The sequence below is a fragment of the Artemia franciscana genome, chromosome 8 (assembly GCF_032884065.1).
Source record: "Artemia franciscana chromosome 8, ASM3288406v1, whole genome shotgun sequence".
Classification (NCBI taxonomy): Eukaryota; Metazoa; Arthropoda; class Branchiopoda; order Anostraca; family Artemiidae; genus Artemia; species Artemia franciscana.
Window position 1 is genome coordinate 23,789,825 of NC_088870.1, and position 27,333 is coordinate 23,817,157.

Sequence of the window (27,333 nt, forward strand, 5' to 3'; positions counted from 1 at the left end):
ATGCTCGTAACTTTTGATGGTAAGACTAAACTTGATTAAACTTATATATTTAAAATCAGCATTCAAATGCGATTCTTTTGATGTAGCTATTGATATCAAAATGCCATTTTTTTTAGTTTTTGTTACTACTGAGCCGGGTTGCTCCTTACTACAGTTTGTTACCACGAACTGTTTGACATGAAAGTTTCACTCCCTCGGCGTATATACAAGCAAAACTTGCGCAAAAAGTTCCGTTTATATTCATATTTAGGTTCCTGAATTCTTTATTCAGACTTCGATTAAGATTAGCCTATGTACTCCAGTTCTTCTAAAACATCTGATTGTACTCTTTATGGCAATGAGCTAAGTCCTTTATCAGATACATGCACAGGAGGGAGGGGGGAATAAAATCGGTGAAAGTGGGGGGGAAAGGCAGTTTATCAAAACAACAAAAGAGGAAAAAATATTTGGGTCTCAAGACATAAAAACATTTCCCTTTATTTAAGCAATGGTTTTTCAGGCTAACTTTCGTCTATACTTTTAAGAAAGGGAGCAGCAGAACCAGGTGAGCAAAATTCCAAATTCCAAAATTCAAAATTTGAATTTAAATCAAATATCGGTTCCTGAAATTATCTGACGATCTCTTTCACTTTCTTCAATTGCTGTCTTTAAAATATTTATATAATTCTTTAAAAAATTCTATATATTTCTTGAAAATATTTAAGTTTGTCTGGAAAAGGATTTATTTACCCTTGGAGGTTACAAAGGCATTTATCTTTAATTAAGTAATGTTTTTATTTATTTTATCCGAAAGCAATTCTTTTTTTAACACTTTTCCATTGGTATTTTTGACGAAATAATTACTGTATTTCGACAGATCATCGAATGGCGAATCAAATAGACTGTTTATTTTTTAAAGAAAAACGAAGTTTGTTTGAGCTCATCAAACTTCAGTGTCCTTTGGAGGGGGAGGGGCTGAGGAAAATACTTCAGAAAACAGAAGCACAGTTTGAGGAGTAGCCTACAGCCTTGAGCGGGCATAGGATGACAAATTGACCTATAGGGAAAACAATAAAAAAGCTTGAGGTTTCGGGGAGCAAGGGCTTGATTTTACACACAGCTTTTGAATATTCGTCGGTCAATTCGCTATTTAAGAATTCTGACCCACCAGAATTGTGACCCTATTTGCTGAAACGGCTGTTTTATGGCAGAAAACGGCATGTTTTAGTTAAAAAAAAAAAGCCAGAAATGTCATATTCCATGAAAATGGACCCCAGCATGATCATATAGGACCTTTGATTCAGTAAGGTCACTTTAAAAAAAAATGTATTAGCCGTGCTAAAAGGCGATTTTCTTTCATTTTCAAGATGAAAAGCAGTAAATCACCAATTAAAGGTTTTCAAGATAAATCGGTTGCTTATCTCATAATTTGAATTAGCTGACCCTTTGTCCATCTTTTTCTTTGCTGTTTAAGGTAGAAGGATATAGGCATCCAGTATAGGGCTTTTATCAATTTCAATTGTGTAGCCTCCTTTTTATTTCAATTTGACGTCAATCTTTGAAGGGTATTGGGCTCTTTTTGAAAGTCTTAAAAATTTATTTCAATAATTACAAGTTACTATTCTGCTAAATCTTACACAATACTTGTTATTCTTGAACCACCGTTTATTGGAAAATGATTCTCACTAGGGATTTACTTTTAAAATGCTGTTGTAAAATTTTGCTTTCCATGGCCATGGTCTGCTCTTTACTAGGCTAAACCTACTGCTGCATCCATGATTGCAAGAGATTAGAGGGAACCTAGAAATATATGGACGAGTTTTGAACATTACCATCATCAATTCGCACAAATGTAGCGAGTGCATAATCTTTGAATTATCATCTGCAGGACATCTAGGTCTTCACTCCAATGAAAGACAATTCCAACATTGGATACTGCAGCTTTATTAACACAACATATTTAGTCTTCCCAGTGAGATTTTAGTGAAGAAAGACTTTGCTAGTTTTCTTTCTAGCTAGTCTAGAACAGAATGCCATTATAATTTCAAAGTCTTTTTAGTAAGGAAAAAAATGTGATAGTGGCAGATGGATTCAAGGTCTTTCAGTCTTAAGTCTTTGGCAAGTTCCTGTTGCCACATGTCTGTGGAAGTTGGATGAAGATGGTTTAAACCATCCATGTAAGTAGTTAAGGATGAACCAGGAACTATTCATAAAGCTATTTTTTTAATATTTTGAATTTTATACATCTCATCTTTGGTGATAAATGGGTGCCAAAAATAGGCCACAAACATAAACACAAATATAATTTGAACATGAGAACAATAGATAATTCTTAAACTAGTCATTTGAATACTAAGTCTTTGAAACTGAGAAAAAAGATTTAACCCATGAAAAGAAAATCCAGCCATCTTCAGACCAATCATTACACTACTCGTCATTACACAAGAGGATACTCCAAGAATCTGCTGAAACTAAGCTATCAATTACGAACCCGTCAAACATACTTCTCAAGAAGCAATTAACAAATAGAATCAATTGAAGGACTCAACTGCCAGTGCTCCCTCCATACTGTCTTCCAACTACCACCTTCACAAGGAGTGGGAGAAGAAACACTGAAAATTTAACTGGTATTCATCAACTCGCGAGCACTAAAGGTCTAGAGAACCCTAAATCTATCAAATGCGGTGAGTGCATAAAATCATACTCAAATTATTAAAAATGTATTTTTTAAGTCTAAAGACAACAAAAATAGATTCAAACCAAAACTAAGAAAAAGAACTGTCAAATTAAATGCATATTCTTGATGTAATCCTCTAAGGTATTACTCGTCGAGTATAAAACTTTGTGAAGTTCTTGAAATGTCATAGACATGAAGAGGACAGGGAGAGGAGGCTTTGAAGGCTGGAGCTTAGAATGTCCTTTTTGAGGCATAGATCGATTTTTAGGCTAGGATGTCCCATGATGGCAGCAGATGAATAAAAGAGGTTTGAGAAATATGTCAACCTAATGTATGATGGACTACTCTCAGCAAAAGGAAGCAATGGGTGCATACCTCATAATACACAGGTGACAAGGGTCATAAATCCTGGAAACTTTCAAGCTGAAAGGTAAATAGCCTCTTTGCCTGGTTCAAAAGAGAACGATTAGAAAATGAAAGTGTAAAAATTTCATAACAGAAATGAAAAGAATACTAAAACCACATGCACAAACCAATCCTGACAAAACACTGAAAGACCATATAATGATCAGCAAACAAAACACACAAATCAAAGAAAACCTGCTCATGGAAGGAAATTCTCTTATCCTACAAATAGCCAAACAGAACTTTCATTTTTATGAAACATTACAGGGACAAGAACAAGCATTCAAAGGAAATGAATTGCTAATAAAAAAAAAAAGTACTCGACACTGTTCACATAAGCAGACACCACCAACCACCAAAGCAAGAAGACAGATACAAAGCTGAAAGAAAGCTGGGAGGGTGTTAATTCTGTGGGGTAGTATTCTCCCCAGCCCATGTAAGTCAAGCTAAAGGGAAAACTTGCATCAAATGCCAAAAAACTACAATACTTCACTCAAGTCTGCAAAAGTGCAAGGGGTGTCAACATAATGACTGATGCCAATGTCAATGGAACTGGTTCTGCACACAAGGATGAGGTATTTCTGCCAATAGTACCTCATCTTGAAGATGAGGTATTTAACCACAATGAACATAAATATTTGAATTCTAGTTTAATTCAAATTGGATACTAGGGCTCAGGAAAACATACCCATATACAAGTACTTGATATTATAAAACTTCCTCTTGAGACCAAACCAACTGCCCATAAACTAACAAGCTACTGTGGATAAAAAATTCCAGTCAGAGAAACATGTAATGTCACATGCAACTACCAATCCCAAGCAGCATCATCCTAGGGTTAAAATCAAGCATTGATACAAATCTAGTAAAACTATGATGAATGTGAACTAGAATCTGACCTGAAGAAACAAATATCAACATCATTGAACAATTCAATGAGGTGTTTGAAGGGATTGAGAAACTGGAGGCAGAATGCCATTTTCACCAGAAAGAAGGTGCCATGTCAAAGTTAATCTTATTAGAAAAGTTCCAGCATCCCTTAGGGGTAAGACTAAACAGAAGCCAGCCCCAATAGAACAAAAAACGTCATTTAAAAAGTCACCAAATCCAACAAATGGATAAAAGCATTAGATGAATTCAAAAAAAAATATTTGAAGAGGCAAACAGTCCCAAATGGTTGAAGTGAATTTTGACAACCTGCTTATCTAAAGAAAAAGAACTGAATAGCATGACAAGCAACCACTTCCTATTGTAGAATGAGCCAGATAACACAGAGCCAGACCAGAATAAACAAGAAAAAAAGTAAATTCTGTTTCTAAAGCATTACACAAAGTTATTTGGACATATCATCAGTACAAACAGATTACAACAGGACTTTGAAAACCTGAGAGCAATAAAGGGTTACCCAGCCCCTCCAACAGTAAGGAGTTGTCCAAACTTTTGAGAATACTAAACTTCTTGGCCAAGCATATACATTACATCATCTCTTCTCAGTGAATAAGGAACTGAAGTAAAAAAAACTGAAGAAATTCATCTGGGAAGATGAAAGCTCTGGTAAGAATCTAATTCAATATTGCCACAGATCCAACCTTATAACCTGATACTCACCTGCTGACCCAGAATCAATATTCCTGTTGCCCATTTTCTCTTGAGCCACAATTACCAGATACAGATGCAGGGTCACATGAAGTCCTAGGAATTTATATGAATAAAGTCTCAAAATTCCTACCTGTCAGTAATAGGCTACAGAACTACCTGAAATTCCCAGGTAAGCTTTGGAAGACCCCAAACTCAGCCAACTAGCAAATACCATCAATATCAGACGGCTAAAGACCTGGAAGCTCTGAGACAAGTGCCTCCTGCCCTACTGTACAATACAGCACAAACTTGCAGGTGAGCATGGACTCATCCTCCACCAAAATATAACAGTCATGTCTGAAAATCTGAGATTCATCATGTTGACCCAGCTTCACACTTCTCACTTGGGCTCAATAAAAAGCAATAGTGTGCAAAGATGATTATTTACTGGCTACATCTCAACACAGACACTAAAAGAATGATCCAATGATGTTTTGCATGAAAGATATTTGGGAACAACAACCAGAATCTTTTGTATTTACAAAACTACCTTTGCCACCTAGGTAACATGTCCAGAAAACATGTCCAGCTTTATATCTCCTTTCTTTTGAGAGACAATCTATCATCCTCAAGTTAAGGGGAGCAAAACATTCTTGCATTTTGTCAGAACTGCCTTCCATCATTGCTATACAAATTCTCTTTTCTTAGTCAATTTTTGCCCCTTTGTCCTCACCTCACTTGATATGTTTCAACAAAATTTTTGTTGATACCTGATATTCTAAATAAGTGGATCTTACCCCCTTCCCCCTCCTTTCATAACTTAAAATCTTTATTGTTCATCTTAAAGAATTTTAAATTTCTTATTATGGCATTTTTTATTTTGTTTTGTATTTGTTAGTCACAAGACTAAGTTGTATTTGTGCTTTTATTTAGGCTATTTCCTTTTAAGACTCTAGAGTTGACTTTTTTAAACTTTTTTTAAGCTGATATTTTTCCTGGGCAATCTTGTGATACTTGTTTATTGTTGATTTTTTGCTGTGTTTATTGACTCTGAAGTGAAAATCTAGCCCATCAGGACTTGTGACAGCCATTTTTTGGATTATCTTATTTTACTTTGCTGCTGACATTTTGATGTGAGATGGATTCCATGATTCTCAGAGTAAGATCAAATCTAAAAACCTATTATGCCATACCTTATGTACAACTGTTCCTATTGTCTGCCAATGGTAGCCAATAATTTCAATATTTCCAATATCAAATAATTTCTAAAATTCACAAAAGCATGGGAAATAGAGTGCCAAAACTCAAGCCCCCACTGAACATGATGTAACTGAATTTTGGAGAAAACAACATAGACACACAAACAAGGAATAAAAAAGGCTAACAAAATGGGAGGTAATCCCTATCTAAGACTTCTTGAACATAGGAATATTCTAGTAGATGAATTTGCTACCCCTAATTATTGCTGATGAGTCACTGTCTATGATCCATCATAATGTGTGTACTGACCCAACCAGTCAATAAGGTTTTGCCTGCCTTTACGTTTATCCACCACTTCCAAGCAGCATAAGCACAAAAGCAAGCATACCATGACTAGTGCTCAAAATCTTTGAAACTACTCTAATTGGGTGACTACCTAGACTGTTATAAGTCAGTAAACACTTCTAGCTCTGTTTGCCCCTCAGATATTGAGCATTTTTTTATTTTAGAGTCAATATTTTTTCTTCTCTCTTACCTTGTTTTGTGTGTGAAAGAATGAAAAAAGGTGTAAGCCTAGTACTTTTTAAAATTAGGATGTGTAAAGTAAGAAGAAAGCAAAGATTGTTTCTATTTCAACCATATTTATTGCATGGTACCTCTTTTACTGGTGACTGGGTTTTAAAGACAAAATCAATTATGGAAACACTTCACCCCCACAATCTGATATTTTCAACTACATACCCCCAAGCCACTCCCAAGATAATACATACATGCCATTTCAATAATCTGGATAAATAGTGCTTTTTGGTCTACTTCAACAGCCAGTCCTAAGTCAAAATACAATGTCTACTTGGCTCCAATTGCCCTGCCCCCTAGCACTCCCCAAAAATCTCAACTTGCCCTCTCCTCACAACCATTCCTGACATATTGCAGATAGGCTATACTATTTTGATAACCTGTTAAAAAGTACTGTTTTTTTATTTACCATAAAGATATTTAAGGAGGTTGGAGACTTGGCTAAGGTTTACTTCATAAGAGACATTTTTATGTAAAAGATTTCTGTATATTTTTATATTTTATTTTTATACTAAGTTTTTTAGGGTTTTTTTTTTTTTCAAAGGTTTTCTATTCTGTAGTGGTTGTAATTGAATTATACTACTTGAGCTTTCAAGTTATTTTTCAACAGCATGTCTGCAATTATTTCTAACTCAAATAATATCCTTATGAACAAAGTTTGAATAGCTGGAACTTGCCGTCTCTAAAACTCCAGAGGAATGTGATTAGGTTTGGTTGGCATTTTCTGAATTACTAATTATATTGATAATTTATCTTGTGGTGATTCTTTTTGGTTTACTCATTATTTGCCCACACTAAAATTGTACCAGCCTAGAGTTCTAATGAAATTTTGACATGATTTTCTTGTAAATTATTCAATTATCTGATAAAATGTAACTTATCTTATGTGTATGTATTATGATTTGAAATTCAAACATCATGAAAACACATTTAGGCTGGTAGAATATTTTTCAGAAATTTTCCAAAACACCTTTCCCTGAAGAGTATCCCATCCCCCCTGACTCCCTGGGAGTGGACAATCCCTTGCCACCTCCCTCCCAATAAAAATGCTGGAGCTACCTCCATGCTACTGATGGGCTACATGAAAAGACCAAAGCTAGTTTTTCTATGGAAAATAACATCAGTGAAATTCTAGTTTAGTGACTTTTGGCTATCTTGGAAAGGGGTTAGGTTAGGAAAATGAAACTTTCAGGGATGGGTCTAAAGGCTAAAGTATGTCCCGGGAAGGTATTTTGAAGTACCTACCTCTACTCCCCCTCCCTCTAGAGGGTCCTGACCTTTGATGACTTTGAGCTTCACAACTTTGCTTAATCCCAATTTAGCCTGTAAGGTTTTAAAGACATGCAACTGCCCAGAGAACATCTGGCCAAAAATGTCAAGGAAAACCCTAAGTTATTCTGGAAACATATCTCCCTACATAAACCAGGCAGACACTCAGTACTGGACCTGGAGAATAACAGCTCAGTCTCTTCCTGCGCCTCTGAAAAAGCTAACCTTCTGAATAAGCAGTTTGCCTCAGTGTTTTCTAAGGATGACCTCCAGTCAGCCCTCCCACCAGCAGAACAGGCTCACACTGCCTTCCCAATGTTACACTCGCCAATCACAGTTGAAGAAGTAACCAAACAGCTTAAGGAGCTTGATACCAACAAATCAACTGGACATGATGGTCTGAGCCCATGACTGCTGAAGGAACTAAGCCCTGCTATTTCAACGCCCCTGGTAAAATTATTTAACTTGTTGCTAACACAAGGGAAGCTTCCAAGGGATTGGATGAAGGCAATAGTCATCCCAATTCATAAGAAGAGTAGCAAAACTTCAACAGCAAACTATAGACCTATCAGCCTTACCTGTGTGGCATGCAAGGTCATGGAGAGAATTGTGAACAAATGCATCATTGACCATCTTGAGGCTAACTCACTCATCAGCAGCAGCCAGCATGGTTTTTGTTCTAAGAGATCAGTGGATACAAACCTTCTTGAGTCTTACAGTCTTGTAACTGACCTAATAGAAAAAGGAGTACCAGTGGATATAATCCTGCTGGATCTAGCCAAAGCTTTCAACAAGGTTTGTTACTGCTACCTCATTCACAGGCTATGCACTCTGTCTCTTAGTCCAAAAGTGATCAGTTGGATTGAGGATTTTCTGATGGACAGAAAACAGCAAGTGAAAGTGACCAATGGACCAAATAGTCACACACTCTCTGATGAAGTCAATGTCACCAGCAGGGTCCCCCAGGGCAGTGTCCTGGGCCCTACCCTGTTCAATATATATGTAAATGGGCTAGCCCTTATCACCAGTAAAAAAACCACTCTCTATGCAGATGATTCAAAACTTATAGGTCCTGCCAATCTCAACCACAAAACCTCAACCTCCAAAATGATCTCAACCACATGTGCTCCTGGGTCAAAAGACGGTTGCTGGAATTCAATGCTGAAAAATGCAAGGTCATACACTTTGGACACAGCAACCCCCAGCAACAATACCTAATGACCCAAAACCCTGGATGTCACCACATGCTGGAGCATGTTCAGGAGAAGGGAGACCTTGGAGTTATTGTAGAGTCCCAGTTGAAATTCAGCTCCCACTCACAGAAGATCTCAGCCAATGCTAGCAGAGCCCTAGGTATCATTAAACATGGCATTACCAGCAGAAGTAGACATGTAATCACCAAGCTTTACAAAGGACTGGTAAGACTGTGTTTGGAGGTGGGGACCATCCTGGCCACCCCTCAATTCAAAAAGGATAAGGTTTTGAGCAAATCCAATGTAGGGCCACTAAGCTGATTGCTGGTATGGAAAACAAGCCCTACAATGAATGGTTGAAGGAACTCAACCTCCCCTTTTTAGTCTACAGGTGGAAACATGGGGATATGATCCAGGCACATAAACTCCTCTTTACCAATCAAGAAAATGAGCTCCTGGAGATTGACCCCTCCCACATAACACAAGGACACCCAAAGCAAATCTGCAAAATTCATGCAAAGACTGGAGCAAGATGCAGCTTATTCTTGAACCAGATTGTGAACCTCTGGAACAACCTCAAGGAGAACACTGTTTCTGCTGGATCAACAGATGTATTTCAACACTGTCTGGATGCTGAGTGGAGTGACAAACCATGGAGATTTGACTGGGATGCACCAGAATCTTCCACCAGAATTTAATCAGCAACATATGCAACTGTCATCACAAGGAGTGATTCAACAGGATCAAAAGTCCTTATTTCACTCCAAGATGTGATTTAAGGTAATTACATTTCCTAAATTTTGCAAAAAAAAACATTGATATGGCTTAGAATTCTACTCAAATAATGGGAATTGTATTTCCAGAACTAAAGGCAGAGAAAAAACAACTGGTAACTGAAAATTAAGGTAAAATGTTATTTTGTCAAAATTTCAATAGGTATGTCATGTAGGCAAATTTCAGGGCCTTATAAAGGGAGAAGGAGTGGAGGTGGATACTTTAAAATACCTTCCCAGGATATACTTTAGCCTGTAGACCCATCTCCAAAAGTTTCATTTTCCTAACCTAACCCCTTTCTGAGATATTCAAAAGTTGCTAAACTAGAATTTTACCAATAACTTCCTGGACACAGATGTGGACCTTTTTAAGAATAGTAGCCTAATGATTATTATATTTGAAAACAGAATTGAATGTTGAATCAAATGGTAACCTATGGCCTAGGCTACTCTTAAACAGGTTAATTAAAGTATTAAGTTCAGAGAAGAAATCTTGTGCCAAGAATAACAAAACCAATTACTTTAGCTTTACCAAAAGAAAAAACATTAATCTGACTTAGTAACCTTGCTGAACTACAAAACAATCAGAACATGCCCAAGCTATCTTAAGTCGTAGATTATCCAACTGTTTTACTTCAGTCTAGCAATTGAAAAATTACTCACAAATACTAGAAATGAAGCTTATTACAGCCGACAAAGTATAGAGTGCATTATTAATCCAGTATATAAGCTAAAACAATACACAAACCACTATTCTAGTTTCTCTAAACAAATTGTTTTTTCTTGAAACTGTTCACTGGAAAAGAGATAAGAGCGCACTCTTTATATACGATGTTAATATTCAATGTAGATGACATCTCGCCCTTAGTCCTATGGATAACGGAGGGTGATCTTTATGGGCTAATTACAAATTACAAAATTTGTAATTGCCTTGTCCATTTTTAGTTAAAGTATTTTTAATTCTGTCACTGTATATTTCCCATGGAGAAATTCAAATAAAATTTTAAGGTTATGCAAACATCATAAACTACAATCCTCAGCTAAACGCCTAGCTGACCATATAATTGGCGCCTGCAGAAAAGTTTCCAGGGGGGAGGCAGACACCAGAATAGGAGTAAAACGGAGGCAAGGGAATACATTTTTGGACACATTTTTTAATTACAAGTTTCTTTAAAAATAAATTTAGAAAAAAATCGCAGATAAAAAGAATTATTAATTGTACGTGCAAAATGGAATAAAACTAGGCAAAGTTATAAACGGCGATGTTCCTGTCAAAAGGGTCAGTCCATTTGATCTATTACATATTTAATTATTAAGGATCATTTTTATTTTACTCCAATTAATTAACTAAAATCTAGTGTAAAAGATTTATTGTTTCCCAAGGTTAAAACAGGTGTAGACGTGAATTTATGCAATTTCCTCGGTCTCAGAATAGGCTACAGAACGAGCAGAAATAGGAACCAAAAAATATTTTAGACTCAGTTTTCATGCCCAGAAGATCCATTTGCCTGTCCTAAATCAACAGTTCTCCAAGATCCTAAAACTCCCTAAAGTGAGGTTTTGGAAATATCTTCACGTTTTTTACGGTCCTTGCTCAAAGTCACCCACAGTGCATAAATACAACATTTTTATTTATAATGACCATTTAAAATATACCTTCTTCATACCAAAAAAAAATCTATCCCTTGAACTGAAATATTTTATCTCTTCATTCATTGAAAGAATTATAAAATATCAAGAGAAAGACTGAATTTAAATTTACGATCCAACCAGCTGTCCAATTGGCGGTCTTTCTTTCAATGCTTGAATTCTGCTGAACAAAACGAATAGGTTCAAATAAAATTGTTTATCATAAGAAAATATTTTAAAGCAGTTCGTGGTAACAACTTTTAAATAAGGTGCGACTTGGGCCATCATCAACTAAATCTCAAAATTGGAACTATGATGACAATTGATACCAAACAGATCGTGGCAACAAACCGTAAGGAAGGAGCAATACGGTTCAATAGTAACCGATTTTCTAAGAATAAGAATCTTAACAACAATGGATACATCAAAAGATACTAATTTAGAATAGATACCCTCGCAAGCGATGCTTTTGGTGTACTACCGTTTGACTTTGTCTCTGTTATTTCTTTTGGATAATAAATTAATACTACTACTTTTGGATAGAATTCATCAAGTTTAATGATATCCGACAAAAGTAACGAGCCTGAGAAAGTTTGACCGATTTCCAAAAAAGAGGTGTGGGGAAAACACCCCCAAAACATCAAGTCATCTTAACAAGAATCACACCGTCAGATTCAGCATATCAAAGAACCTAACTGTAGGTTCTCTTTCAGTAACCTCTTTTGTCAATCATAATCATATTGATAAGTTTCTTTTGGTAGAGTTTTCACTTGTCCACTTGTTGAAGCATAGTCAGAAGCATAAGTAGTTTTTGACCGTCGGTAATATTCTCATCATTAACCAAATTTGCAAGAGTGTCCTCAAATCGTTCTATCGGTGAAAGGGTGAGCTTTATTGAAGTGAACTTGTAGTGTTTAGCCTTTGGCAGGACCTCTTCATTAATAGTGCACACTATGGGGTTGTGATTACTAGCCAGTTCACATTCAGCATCACACTCTATGTTTAATTTGGTATAGAGTCTAGGACTGCATAGTAGCAAATCATTTGTTCTTGCCTCTCTAGTTTTGGGATTAACTCTAGCTGACATCCCAACAGGTGTTGCCAAGCATATTGGGATATTTATTAGATAATTTTCTAAGCTTGTTCCAGAGCTATTCACATTTCTATATTTGCACCAATACTTACAATGTGCATTCATATCATCAAATATCATCATGTCCTCTGCAACTGGTATCATTTTAATAATTTAATCTATCCTTTCTCCCAACAGTCCATTATTTCCAGATGGATTATATACACGTATAATATTCATTTTCTTGTCATTTTTTAAAAACAGTTTAGTTCCAACTACTTCCACTTCATTTTCAATTGATTGCTGGCTTGTGAAATCCAATTTCTCATAATGAATATGACTTCTTATTCCAAGCATAACTCCACCCTTTCTTCCGAGGTGCTACTTGTTTCACAAACCAATTTTATATCATTACGGTCAAGTTTTCCAAACTTCATTTGCTCAAATAATTCACGCAGGTTATCAGCCCTTTCATTCAATGGCAAGTTTCCAATATTCAGCAATCCTGGGGTTATAAGCATTCCAATCACTAACTTCTTTGCAGTAGTTTGTTGCAACTCTGCTGCAGTTTTACTTATTACTCTTTTCTCAGAATTCAGGTTATTTTGGACTGCATGAGCATAACATCTAAATGTTGTCCTTGCTCTCTTAAATCCCATGCCATAATTTTCTTCCCCTTCAAGAACTTGTTGATTCTCCCTTCTTACTGGACATACTGATGAAGTAGAAGAATGGTTTTGTTTACAATCGGTGCACCTGGGTTTTGTTTACAATCGGTGCACCTGTGTCTTCTGGTATGCTCATCTGTACTTTCTTCTTTCAGAGGGTAGTAAAGGCTTCGGTGATTTTGGGCACATCTGAGGCAGATCTCCTTTAAGTTAAAGTCTTTCTGAATATGTTCATATTTCTGATATTTGTAACACTACATCACCTTCCTATAGTATTGTAAAACATCTCTGTTTCTACCGCAGCACCACACACTTGCTAAGGTAATAACTAATTCAAACTCACCATTACTGACAAGCTTTCTTCAGGCTCCTTTTGCAGATCGGATACTTTTCTCAATTTGTACAATTGATAAATATAAAGGAACTACTTTCATAATACCTCTGGATACATTTTTTTCCCTTAAAACTTTTACCTCTATGTCATTTACAGTTTTGGTTTCCGATTCTGGTTTCATCCCGCTGTCATCCATTGAATGAAAGTAAATAATATTTCCCTTCACAATTTATTTCAAACTCAAGCCTGCCACTAATTTTTTCCTTGAAAAAGATGCAAAGCTCAGATTCATTTAAGAACTGAATATTTATATCAACTGCTTTGATTGTGATACTTCCATATATCATTTCCTTTTCAGGTACGTCCAATACGCGGATCTGGATATTTGAAAAGTATTCCCAATCTTTTGCAAGTGACAGGTCTTTGGCCCTCTGGTTATTTGCCCTTTGGTGAACAAATTCTCTCTTTGGTGCTCCTCTTTCAATCTGAACGCTTTCATTACTAACAGGCGAGGTCATTCTCCATTTCAAGTTTTTTTTTTCTTTTCCTCCTGAGCATAGTCCTTGCCCTACTCTAGGATTTACTATAGCCATATCGTCAGTTTCGTAGTTTATGTAAGGTAGAAAATGGTTAATACCGTCTAACTCACATTCTTCCACTTCAAGTCCATTGTATCTTTTACTCACTACTCTCAAGCATACTGTGACTGGTTCAGCACTGGGGCTTGATTACTGCACACTTGTTGTTCATATAGTTGTGGCATAGCTTGGCCTGATTCAAGTCTATCATTTATTTTTTTTTTCACTGTGTACATATACTGCTGTGATGGGTTGGATGTTTGGGTATAAACTTGTTTAAATGGGACTGTCCAAAACTAGTGGGAGCTACTTTGCCCCCAGTTTGGGGGGACAGTTTGACTGTTCATGATACCACTAGTCCCCAGTCCACAAAATCAGTTATTCCAGATATTCCTCTGACAGACCTCCTAAAATCAGAGACCAAACGTCCAATCAAACCCTAGCCTATTTAATTATTCACCACTAAACATATCTCAATCATCCACCAACGCACCAGGTGGTTAATATATTTGAACTCAAAAACTCAAACTTGAAGTAAAGATTTTACATCCAACCGTTCAATCAGTAACCATTTTTACAGCACCCGCGATTTTTGTACATCCAGACTATTTATACGAATTTATTTTGCCTGCTGCAGTTCTGTAAATAATTTATAATCTGGTTAGTTTATAATATAAATAAGCTACTTTGTCAAGTTTAATCTCTGTGGCAAAATTTATATCATTTACATTTTAAACGGATAAATACTTCTATCATAGCTGGTAGGAGGCAATCCAAAATAAATAAATTTGAATTTTTTGACACATTATTCTTGTGGATGTAGTTTCTTCTCGGCTTTCTGATAATACTGTCATAAATTGGTCTATTTACAATGGTACTAAATGTTAGTTTTGTTTCAAAATTTTGATGAACTTGTTCAAACTGTAAAATTTCCTTTTAGCTATAGCTGAAAATGTAGGCTAGACCTAAGTAGGCCTATCGTCTTGTGAATTTGTCTTATTATGGTCCAGATGTACTGGCACAAGTGTGGGTAAGTCAGGGGATCAAATTCTTTCGGCAATGAGCTAGGACCTACCAATTTCAAGAAGTGTATCATCCAACATATTCAGTGTGACCACTTTTTGGAATTGAATTAGGCCTAGATCTTAATTTTAGTTATAGGCTAAGATATAAATATGATAGAAAAAAGGTGGTCATATGTATAATATTTCATGATATAAGGGCAGGGTGAACATAGGCTACTAGGCTACTGATTTCTTCCCAAATACAGGCTAACTTGCAAATATGTGCACTTGCCTCTTGATTCTTCTATACATATATATAGTCCAAATAACATATTTCTCCATTGTATTAATGCAGTCACACATTAGCATATAGCTCCTCAGTATTAGTGCACAGTTTAGGCTATTGAGAAGGAAGCATGTTAAGAAAACAATTTTTAGTTTATAATTATACCAAAAAATTGGGTAAATTCTAGTTTAGCTGCTTTTTACTTTCTTGGAAAATGTCAGGTTAAGAAAAAGAAATTTTCAGTAATGATTCCAGGGCCAAAAACATACTCCAGGAAAGTCTTGCAAAGCTAGGCTACTATGTTAACCTTTGTCTGATTTCTAAGTCTCAGATAAATGGCCTTCTTGACAGGTCTACACCTATAAAAATTTTGTAGCAACAGTATTTTACCTTAATTTTCAGTTATCAGGTCCCTTTTCTCTGGTTTTAGTTCTGAAAATACAATTCCTATCACTTGAGTTGAATTTTAAGCCATGTCAATGGTTTTTTTTCTATATTAGAAAATGTACTCTAGATCTTTGAAACTTCATAAATTGAGACTGAGCAAAGTTGTGATTCTATAAACAGTTTTCTTGTACTTCATTTAAGCAGAAGATGTTTTGCAAGGTTTTACTTACATAACACATATACTTTGTAGGTAATCAAAGTTCACTGCTCTCTAGAGACAGGCAGAGTAGAAATGGATACTTCAAAATACCTTCTCAGGACAAACTTTAGTGAATAGATTTATCCCTAAAAGTTTCATTTTCCTAATCTAACACCTTTCCAAGATAGCAAGAAGTAGCTAAACTAGAATTGTAGTTGTATCAGTTTTGAGGGTGCTTCCACAACATTTTACAAATTGCACCCAGTTGTCTCAATAAGCCTAATTGTGTGTTAATACCAGCTTATCCAGGCTACTTAAATAGTTACCTTCTGGGCCTGCAATTTATCTCTATAAGCAATTGAGTGTAATTTACCTAAATGTTATTTGAAATGATTTTAGAAAGTTTATAATAATGGAAAGAAGCATTATAATCTGATTAATAAAAATAAAGTAAGTAAATTAAAAATTTCATTGTTTTTGTGTTTCCTTTTAGTTTTTAGATATTTCCTGGGTTAGCCTATATATAGAAACATAAAGGGAACATATTTGCAAGTGTATTGATCATTGCACTTCAAAAGAGTATAAAAAAGGAATTAAGTAATATATCCAGCTTGTCCCTATGTCAGTTATGGAATCTTGAATGTATTGAATAAAGACTAAATATTTAGTCATTAGCACCTTCTGGAGGTAACATACTAAGCAAATAAAGTAGTACCATTCAATTCCCAAATTCACTCTCTTTCTAAACTTACTATGCCTATTCATTCTGACAAGTCTCTTCTCCCCCCCCCTCTTCCTTTTTTGGTACCAGATACAGCCCTGTATCATTTCTCTATTGTTTTTCTCATTGCTTGTAAATTGTATTTCTTGGCATTCCTAGGTGTTTGTATTCTTAACCAGCCAACAGCCTCATTGCAAAAGAATAAGTATTAGTTAAAAAACAAATTTAAGTATCAACAATGATGATAACAATTGAAGGAAACATTAAAATTCAATTATCAGAAATGTTCTGTATATTGTAGAAGAAAATGTATTCTTTTTGGGTGTTCTTGTTATTCTGTAGTTCTTACCTATCTTGTTCCTAAAAGTGTGTTGCTTCACTTTGGTCCCCCCCCCTCTCTGATGGATTAGTATGCATTCAAAATGTATTTCCAATAGTGGAACTCTTTTCTTCTTTATCATTTTACAACAGACTTTGATTCAGCAGGAAGAAAAGAGTTTTGCTATTCAAACAAAGAGGGAATACTTATAGTGTGCTGTATCTAGTGACAGTAACTAATGAAAATGTTAGTTCACCAATGTTTATATTAAGTTTTAAATGAATATACCAAAATGTGTATTTTTCAATTAAAATACACCAAAAATGATTTTTTTCAATTGGGGGGGGGGGTAAATGCCCCCTGCCTCTACTAATTCTTTCCACTGGCTGTGTATTTATCCATCAGGGGGTGGGGAGGGTTAGGTGATGAAATATGCATTAATTATTGATCTAAATGAATAGGCTATTTATGGTTTTAAAGTAGTTTCATGATTTTTAGTAGCAATCAAAAGGTGTGTTCATATTTTACCTAGCTGAATAGTAGAAAAAAATCAAAATTCACCCTCATCTTATTTCTGTAGGTATATAGCTTCATTTTGCAACTTCTCCTCCCTAACACAGGAATGTATAACCCACTATCTATGTTCTTACTATATTTTACAGTAACATGGTTATTTTCTTCCTGCTGATTGATTAGTTTTGTTGTATTATAATATGCAAGCAAAGAGTTGTGCTACTATAAATATAGTAGGAATATGCATAGTTGGTAATAAATTGCCCATTTAGGAGGGGATTAAAGTGTAGCAAAGTGGTCTTAGGAATGAGATAAGTATGTGTTTATTATTACTTTGAAGTACTTTTCAGAATTTTGGTAGCCATAAAGCCACTTAAAAAAACAAACACACAATAAAACCAGTCAAACTTTTATATATAATCTAGGGCCAGATATCCAGCCCTATTAGGGGTATTGGGATACAGTTGCAACAACATTGATTGAGCAAATTTAACCAGACTAGGCTGCGCTGGTAAAACTAGCAGTTCAAAGATCAATAACTTACACCATTTGATTGGCTATTCAGTGTTCTTTCTAAACATAATAATTGTTGTCTCTGGAAATTCATTTCAAACAGTTAGTAACCAACCATAACCAAGGAGCAACTTTGGCTAAAAGTAACCAAACTCTAGAACACTGAATTTTGATAGCAATTGATACATGGAAAGAATTAGCTTTTTGTACTGACTCCATAAACTAAAAATTTATTAAGTTTAAAGTTACTTATACAAGTCTGAGAAAATTTTCAAAAAGGGGAAACAGCCCCAGAAAGGCAAGTCGTCATGATGAAAAGCATACTAATAATTTGAGCTTATTAGCCTCTGAAAGGGGTGCAAAGGAGAGCCACAAAGGCAATATCTAAGATGAGAGACAAGCCTTATGATGAGCATTTGAAGGAGCTGAAATCACCTACACTGGTTTACCAGTGACAAAGAGCTGATATGCTTGTGACATATAAGCTTACTTCAGAAGACCCCCCCCTCCAAATCATTTGTCGATTATTCACAATATTGTCGATTGTCAAATCGTATGTTGATTTGTCAAAGCTCAACACCAACAACAGTTTTTTCTCTTACCATGTAGCAAACCACTGGAGTAGTCTCTCAAAAACAACAGTCTCAGCACCCAATAATGAAGTTTTCAAGAAGTTATTGGATGTTAAATGGAATGATATTCCCTGGAAGTACCAGTGGGATGCATTTGATGTTTAACCATTCACATCATCAAGTATGGAGTAATAAACAGGCTAAGATGGATGTTAATTTGCTCCAAAATGCTAATTTAGGTATTTAAAATAATAAAACTTAAAACAAACAATAATCATTCCATAGGTGAGAAGGACTGCCCCCCCCCCTGAGCTCCTTGCTCTTTACCATAATTTACTTTAAATTATGGCTTAATCCTGATTCCTCATGAATGACTGCTCACAACACAAGAGTGACTCAATTTGAATGTAAAGTTTTTTTTTAAGGTCCATAAAACTTAAGCCTAGAGACTAAAGAACTAAAGAGGGGCAGCCCCTCCTCATATTTGTTGTAATGTCCGTTTGTGTTAAGTTTTACTGTAGTTTTTTACTCCCAGTTGAAAAAAAAACTTCTTTTTTTTTTATTAAACCATAGAATGGATCCAAAGTCAGAATTATATCCTTTGAAGGTCTTTTCAAAGTATCTATCATTACACATTCCCCCTCCTAAGGGCACTGATTTTTGCCTTTGCTGAAATTGGGTAAAGTTTGTTTGCCTAAAATAAACTTTGGTAAATAGATCTTGAGTGCAGATAAGGCACAAAGCAAGTATTTTGAGTTTCAAAGGCCAACTGTTTTAAGTTCTTGACTAAATAATTTGGAAAATGTATCTTTGATGTGACCAATGATCCCAACATAGCTTAAAATCCTACTCCAATTATGGGAATGGTGTTTCCGAAATTTAGGGTAAAAAAAAACTATGGCTAGACTCAAATGGAAATTTGGAAATTAGGCTATATTTTTCTTTAACTTTTGGCATGTCTTGTAATGCAACTTTCTAAACCTTAGAAATAACAAAGGAGTAAAATAGGAGCTCAAACAGGTCTTCCTAAATTAAACAGCATACATTCTTGTTTACTTGTTCAAAAATGTACTGCCCTTTTAAAATATTCATCAAGTCTTCTGCGGAAAAATTCTGATCTTTAATGAAGCAAATGACCAGAAGAGTCTTTATACCAGTGTTCAGACTCGCCTATAAATTCCAATACATTCCTATATTTTAATGCACTCCTATAAAATGCCTACATTTTGGCTAAAATCCTATTATTCCTATATTTTCGGCTGAAGAGCACTAAGAACATTGCTCATGATTTGCAATTTTCTGTCTTTTGGTGTAGATTGATAATTAATTACAACTGTTGAGCTTTTTGAACTTAACTAATGATTTGTGTTGGGCTTAGTAAGCTGCTTCTGCCTGGGCTATGCTGTTGTGTTGACTTAGTAGCCTATGTTTTGTTTTTTTGTCATGTTGGGCCTGTCCGAAATGAGCAAAGATCAGTATATAGGCTAGCAGTCTCTGCTTAATGAGACTGGAGTTCTTGCTACTTATGTGTTTCCTGGCTGAAAGCTGGCTGGCTGATGTGAATACAGCCCAGATATTCAAATGGGCTATTCTAAGATAGTTGCTAGTCGAGGGAAGTATAATAGATGTGCTCTTGGTAGGCTATATGCTACATCTGTACTATCTGTGATCAATCTGTCCTTTATCTATCTGGTCTTTATCCCCTTCTAAAGAGAAATGATGTTAATCAGATTCGGACTTTTTATTTCAGCTATTATAATTTTTACTTTATCTCCCCCCTTGGTATAGCAATGGTAAGATAATTCGTAAGTTTGATGTTCCTGATATAAGTGCAAAGTTGGCCCTCCTGCAATGGAAGATTGTCGAAATCAGCTTTTTATCGTTTATCGCCTCATCATCCTTTGGTCCGTCTGTTCGGTTAATCTCATTGTAGCATACTGTTTTTATGGCACTTGATATTAACCAAGTGACATATAGCAATCGCAAATTCTGTCGGTCTGTCTGTCTGTCGGTCTGTCTGTCTGTCGGTCCTGGTTTTGCTACTTTAGGCACTTCCAGGTAAGCTAGGACGATGAAATTTGGCAGGCGTATCAGGAACTGGACCGGATTAAATTAGAAATAGTCCTTTTCCCGATTTGACCATCTGGGGGGAGTGGGGGCCCCGTTAATTCAGAAAAAATAGAGAAATGAAGTAGTTTTAACTTACGAACGGTTCATCAGATCTTAATGAAATTTGATGTTTGGAAGAATATCGTGTTTCAGAGCTGTTATTTTAAATCCCGACTGGATCTGGTGACATTGGGGGAGTTTGGAGGGGAAACCTAAATCTCAAAAATAAGCACAAGTTCTAGATACATGATTGACATAACCAGAACGGATCTGCTCTCTTTGGGTTAGTTGGGAGGGGGGGGGGGTTGATTCTGAAAAATTAGACAAAATGTGGTATTTTTAAATTACGAACGGGTGATCGGACCTCAATGAAATTTGATATTTAGAAGAATATCGTGTCTCAAAGCTCTTATTTTAAATCCCGACCGGATTCGGTGATATTGGGGGGAGTTTGGGGTGACCTAAAATCATGGAAAACGCTTAGATTGGAAGGATTGGGCTGAAACTTGGTGGGAAAAATAAGCACAAGTCCTAGATACATGATTGACATAACCAGAACGGATCCGCTCTCTTTGGGGTAGTTTGGGGGTGGGGGTTGATTCTGAAAAATTAGAAAAAAAAATGAGGTATTTTTAACTTACGAACGGGTGATCGGATCTCAATGAAATTTGATATTTAGAAGGATGTCGGGTCTCAAAGCTTTTATTTAAAATCTCGACCGGATCTGGTGACATTGGGGGGACCTAAAATCATGGAAAACGCTTAGATTGGGGGATCGGGATGAAACTTGGTAATTTATGTGACCAGGCATCCTACACCATCTACCACAGATCTGATCCCGAGGACTTCCGAATCCTATAATTGGCCTATATTTGAGCCCGGGAAATCCTATAAAATAGGACAGAGCCTATAATTTGAAACGAACCGACCTGTCCGAACCCTGTTATACTGATTTTAGTGGATTTAACAGCTTTATTTGTCCAAAGTTGATCCTCAGGTGTCCCAAAGTTTTCCCAAATAAGATCATTTAAGTCAGAAAGTAAGCATTTCAATTTTTATTCTTTGACTATGGTGATGTGTTCACTGTTGCTGCTGCATCAGATCCAAACATAGTGTCAATAGCATGGAAAATAAGGAAAAGCATAGCAGTTACGGTTTTGTTAGGACAGAAAAAAGAATAATTAGCCCCCTTCCTCCAGAATTCCAAATCCTTTACCCTCCCCACCTTCTACAAAAAATAAAGAAAAGCTTTCCCTGAAAGTTTTAGCTCAATTTCCAAGCCATGAGACAGGACAGAGTACCTACCAAACCACACATGAAAATTGCCACCTCTTGATTGCATTTAATTATCTTAATGGGATGTATTCAGATTGTCTTTATAGAAAACGCATACTCTCTTGTGAGTAGGCCCACCAAAAAACCAATCTGGTTCCTGAGGAAACCTGCTCTAAAGCATTTATACCATCATGTCATAGTTTTCAGATCTTGCCAACGCTCTCAATTGTGCATAATAAGATGAGCAACCTTATAGCTTACAGTTGGTCCTTTGTCAGGAAGCTTGAGAAAGGTTGTATTTTTATTATTGATGACATTTCACAGAATTTAGTCTGTTTTTTGTGCTGAATGATGTGCCTCAAAATAAGTGAAAATGACAGTGAAAAGTGAAAAATGAGTCACATAGTACTATATACTGAAGATATCCTTAAGAAAACTGACCCATTTCTTTGGATGCTTGTATTTTACAGGCTTGTCCTAGTTTTGACGAAATTTTGAAGAAACTAAATTTCAGCTAAGGGGCCAAACTGGGGTCTGCAGGGCAAACTGAGGACTGGGATGAGCACTTGTCCTCCTGCCCCATAGCAAATTACACCCCTGTTTCAGAGTCCAGAACTGATTCACTTTTTGTGGTGGAGGAGGAAGGGGTTTCTAGATTCTTGTCCCAAGCAATTTGATCCAAAGAGTGTGTTGGATCCAAACCAAAAATGGTTGGAAGTAGAAGATATAGTCTTTGTTGTGCCTTTTTACAGCTTAAACCTAATTAGAACTCAATGGGAGGGGAAGTCAGGGTATCAAAACATTCTTGCCTCAGCTGAATTACTTGGACTGGCCAAACCCAGTCAATAAACCCCTGCAAACAGCTATAGTTGTATTCTTGGATCTCCACATCATTATTATTGTTTTTTATTATTCTAATTATTATCAAAGATGGACACATAAGACTTAATATAGTAGACTGAATATAATATAAGACTTGCCCCCCCCCCCCCCCGAGCGCGTAAGTCGTTTCGCGCCATATTAGTTACGCGCCATTGTAGTTGTGTCCCTGTGTCCCACCTGTGAATATATATAGATATATATATAGATTTTTAACTACGTAAAACTTGCGAATATACAACATTCTTTGCTGTCCCATTGTCTGTGCATATAAATAGACTGTCAGGTTTACCGACTCTTGAACATTTTTAGTTTTTTTTCAGTTTTTAGTTTTTTAGTTTTTTTATTAGTTTTTATATTTTTTTCTTTTTATTTTTTTTTTACCCTAGAACCTGGAACATGACGCTTTACCAACTCAGCTACTTCGGCTTGAATACATTCGTTTTTGAATTGGTATATGATGAAATAATTCAGACATCATATGCGGACAGACAGACAGACACACAAACAAACAACTTATTTTTATATATATATACTAGCTGTTGGGGTGGCGCTTCGCGCCACCCCAACACCTAGTTGGTGGGGGCACTTTGCCCCCACCAACTTTTTTTTCTTTTTTCTTTTTAGTTTTTTTTTGTAGTTTCTACCTTTTTTAGTTTTTTTTTTTATTTTTATTTTTTTAGTTTTCTTTTTCTCCTTTATTTTTCAGTTTTTTTCCTTTTTTAGTTTTTTTTTTCTTTTTTAGTTTTGAAATAAATTTTCTGTTTTTTCCTTTTTTCTTTTTAGTTTTTTTTTTGGTTTTTACCTTTTTTTTAGCTTTTTTAGTTTTTTTTTCTTTTTTTCTTTTTAGTTTTTTATGGAACTTGGTATTAACCAAGTGACATATAGTCACTATATAGAAAGTTTTTGAATTAATGCATGTCTGATTTTGACTCTCCGTACATAAATTATTAAAATGAAATTTGCATATTAATTCTTTTTTTGGCTAAATGGCTTTCTCTTAGTTTTGATCAGACGATTTTGAGAAATATTCTTATATTTTTGATTATATATATGAGGGGGTTGGTCCCTTCGTTAATACCTCGCTCTTCAAACTAAATCTTGTTTTGTCCCAATCTTTAAGAATGACCCCTGAATCAGAAAGGCCGTAGAATAAATAGTTGAAATTACTTAAAACATTTTTAGCATAAAGAGCGAAGTATTTATCTCCTCCTAAATACCTCGCTCTTTATGCTAAAGTATTTTTAGAACCCCTCATATGCGTAATAATCTCTGTTCGCTTTAAGTTTTAATACTTCTCCTTACTTTCAATTGAAAAAACTTTTCATGTTTATATTTTCAGTGTTTTTTTTTGTTTTTTTTTTTTAATAGTAATGCTAGAAAATCCTGCACCCTTTTCATTGAGTTTCTCTTCCCCCATGACATATTCCTTCAAGGAAAGATCCTCCCATATAGAGCCCTTCCCTGAAACCCACACCCAAACCAAAAATGTCCCCCTGATAACGTCGGTACACTTCCCAGTAACCATTACTGTATGTAAACATTGGTCAAAGTTTGTAACTTGCAGCCCCTCCCCCAGGGACTGTGGGGGGTAAATCATCCCCAAAGACATACTTATTATGGTTTTCGACAATGCGGAACAAAATGGCTATATCAAAATTTTGATCCGTTGACTTGGGAAAAAGTGAGCGTGGGAGGGGGCCTAGGTGCCCTCCAATTTGTTGGTCACTTAAAAAGGGCACTAGAACTTTTCATTTCCGTTAGAATGAGCCTCTTGCAACACTCTAGGACCACTTGGTCGATACGATGACCCCTGGGGGAAAAACAAAACAAAAACAAACAAATAAACACGCACCCGTGATTTGTCTTCTGGTAAAAAATACGAAGTTCCACATTTTTGTAGATTGGACCTATTTTTTCTATAGGGTTCTCTGATACGCTGAATGCGATGGTGTGATTTTCGTTAAGATCCTATGACTTTTAGGGAGCGTTAACCCATATTTTCCAATATAAGGCAAATTTTCTCAGGCTCGTAACTTTTGATGACAAAGACTAAATTTGATGAAACTTATATATTTAAAATTAGCAAAAAATCCGATTCTTTTGATATATCTTTTAGCATCGAAATTCCGTTTTTTAGAGTTTCGTTTACTATTGAGCCGGGTCGCTCCTTACTACAGTTAGTTACCACGAACTGTTTGATTAGAAGTTCTAGTGCCCTTTTTAAGAGTCAAAAGTGATTGGAGGCCAAGCAGCCCTGCTCCAAAGCCCATTTATTTTCTAAACACATCCAATCAAAATTTTGAGACTTTATTTTGTTCAGCATAGTTAAATGGTACAGTAACTATGTCTCTAGGGGCCTTTGATATGTCAACCCCCTCAGTGCTTTAAAACTAAATGTTCTTTTAAACCAAACCAAATGTACTGAGTGTATGCTGGTTGCCATAAGACGTCTCAGCCATATGCCAAGAACAAATGAATGTGTCATGTGGAAACTTTCAGGTTTACTACTTTTACTGCTTCTGCTCTTACATTTCAACTAAATCAAAAGAGCGCAAGTGTATCCAGGTTGTCAAAGAGTAAATCTCGTTTGACAACGATGAAGAGATTGAGTTGGAAAATCTCTTCATCGAATCTGTTAAAACCTCCGCTATACACAGTTTTTGGCTCTCCCCTTGTTTCTGGGGCAGATTCATGGATGATGTGATTTGCATTTGGAAACACGGTTTAGAGTCCTTTGACCTTTTCCATAAATATTTAAATAGTTTTGACAAAAATGTAAAACTTACAGTAGAGTTTGAAGAAAATGACAAACTACCTTTTCTTGATATCCTATTGATTAAAAGTGATTTCCATTTACTTTTTTCAGTATATAGAAAGCCTACACACAGTGATAGGTATTTGAACTTTCACTCGTGCCACCCTATTTCAGTGAAATGAGGAGTTGTGATTGCACTGGTGGATAGAGCTTTCATAATTTATTCTCAGGAGTTTTTATGGCACTTGGTATTAACCAAGTGACATAGCAATCGCAAATTCTGTCAGTCTATCGGTCCCGGTTTTGCTACTTTAGGCACTTCCAGGTAAGCTAGGACGATGAAATTTGGCAAAAGTATCAGGGACCGGGCCAGATTAAATTAGAAATAGTCGTTTTCCCGATTTGACCATTTGGGGGGTGGAGTGTGGTGCCGGTTAATTCGGAAAAAATAGAAAAAATGAAGTATTTTTAACTTGTGAGTGGGTGATGGGATCTTAATGAAATTTGATGTTTGGAATGATATTATGTCTCAGAGCTCTTGTTTTAAATCCCGGCCGGATCTGATGACATTTTGGGGGGGGGGATTTGGAGGGAGGGGGGAACCTAAAATCTTGGAAAACATTTAAAGTGGAGGGATCGGGATGAAACTTGATGGGAAAAATAAGCACAAGTCCCAGATACATGATGGACATAATCGGAACGGATCTGCTCTCTTTGGGGTAGTTGGGGGGGGGGGGGGAGTAATTCTGAAAAATTAGAAAAAATTAGGTATTTTCAACTTACGAACGGGTGATCGGATCTCAATGAAATTTGATGTTTAGAAAGATATCGTGTCTTAGAGCTCTTATTTTAAATCCCGACCGGATCTGGTGACTTGGGGGGGGGGGGTTGGGAGGGGAAACCTGAAACTTGGAAAACACTTAGAGTGGAGTGATCGGGATGAAACTTGGTGGGAAAAATAACACAAGTCCTAGATAGATGATTGACATAAACGGAACGAATCCGCTCTCTTTGGGGTAGTTGGGGGGGGGGGGTATTTCTGAAAAATTAGAAAAAATGAGGTATTTTTAACTTACGAACAGGTGATCGGATCTCAATGAAATTTGATATTTAGAAGGATATCGTGGCTCAGAGCTCTTATTTTAAACCCGACCGGATCTGGTGACATTGGAGGGGAGTTGGGAGGGGGAAACCTAAAACTTGGAAAACACTTGGAGTGGAGGGATCGGGATGAAACTTGGTGGGAAAAATAATCGCAAGTCCTAGATACATGATTGACATAACCGGAATGGATCCGCTCTCTTTGGGGTAGTTGGGGGAGGTGTTAATTCTGAAAAATTAGAAAAAATGAGGTATTTTTAACTTACGAACGGGTGATCGAATCTCAATGAAATTTGATATCTAGAAGGATATCGTGTCTCAAAGCTCTTATCTTAAATCCTGACCGGATCTGGTGACATTGGGGGGAGTTGTAGGGGGAAACCTAAAATCTTGGAAAACAATTAGAGTGAAGGGATCGAGATGAAACTTGGTAGAAAAATTAGCACAAGTCCTAGATACATGACTAACATAACCGTAACGGATCTATTCTCTTTGGGGGAGTTGGGGGGAGGGTTAATTTGGAAAAATCAGAAAAAAATGAGGTACTTGTAACTTACGGAAGGGTCTCAGATCTTATCTTAAATCCTGACCGGATCTGGTGACATTGGGGGGAGTTGTAGGGGGAAACCTAAAATCTTGGAAAACAATTAGAGTGAAGGGATCGGGATGAAACTTGGTAGAAAAATTAGCACAAGTCCTAGATACAGACTGACATAACCGTAACGGATCTATTCTCTTTGGGGGAGTTGGGGGGAGGGTTAATTTG

At 36.2% G+C, this 27,333-nt stretch overlaps 2 protein-coding genes across 8 annotated transcripts in view; one reads left to right on the forward strand and one right to left on the reverse strand.

Moving 5' to 3' along the window:
• Nucleotides 1-10,451, reverse strand: part of LOC136030161 (serine/threonine-protein kinase Genghis Khan-like) — a gene marked incomplete in the record, with an annotated part of 195,824 nt that extends 185,373 nt beyond the window's left edge. The window contains 1 exon segment of the mRNA XM_065708888.1: nt 10,314-10,451.
• A 4,221-nt stretch (nt 10,452-14,672) lies between these two features.
• Nucleotides 14,673-27,333, forward strand: part of LOC136030165 (sorting nexin-6-like) — a 106,127-nt gene continuing 93,466 nt past the window's right edge. For 2 of the 7 annotated variants that reach the window (XM_065708899.1, XM_065708901.1), the window contains exon 1: nt 14,673-14,805. In XM_065708899.1, coding sequence (XP_065564971.1) covers nt 14,803-14,805 — 3 coding nt within the window. In that variant the 5' untranslated portion in view covers nt 14,673-14,802. Of the gene's footprint in view, nt 14,815-27,333 lie in introns of all 7 variants that reach the window. The other 5 variants (XM_065708898.1, XM_065708900.1, XM_065708902.1 and 2 more) reach the window with 4 other exon arrangements.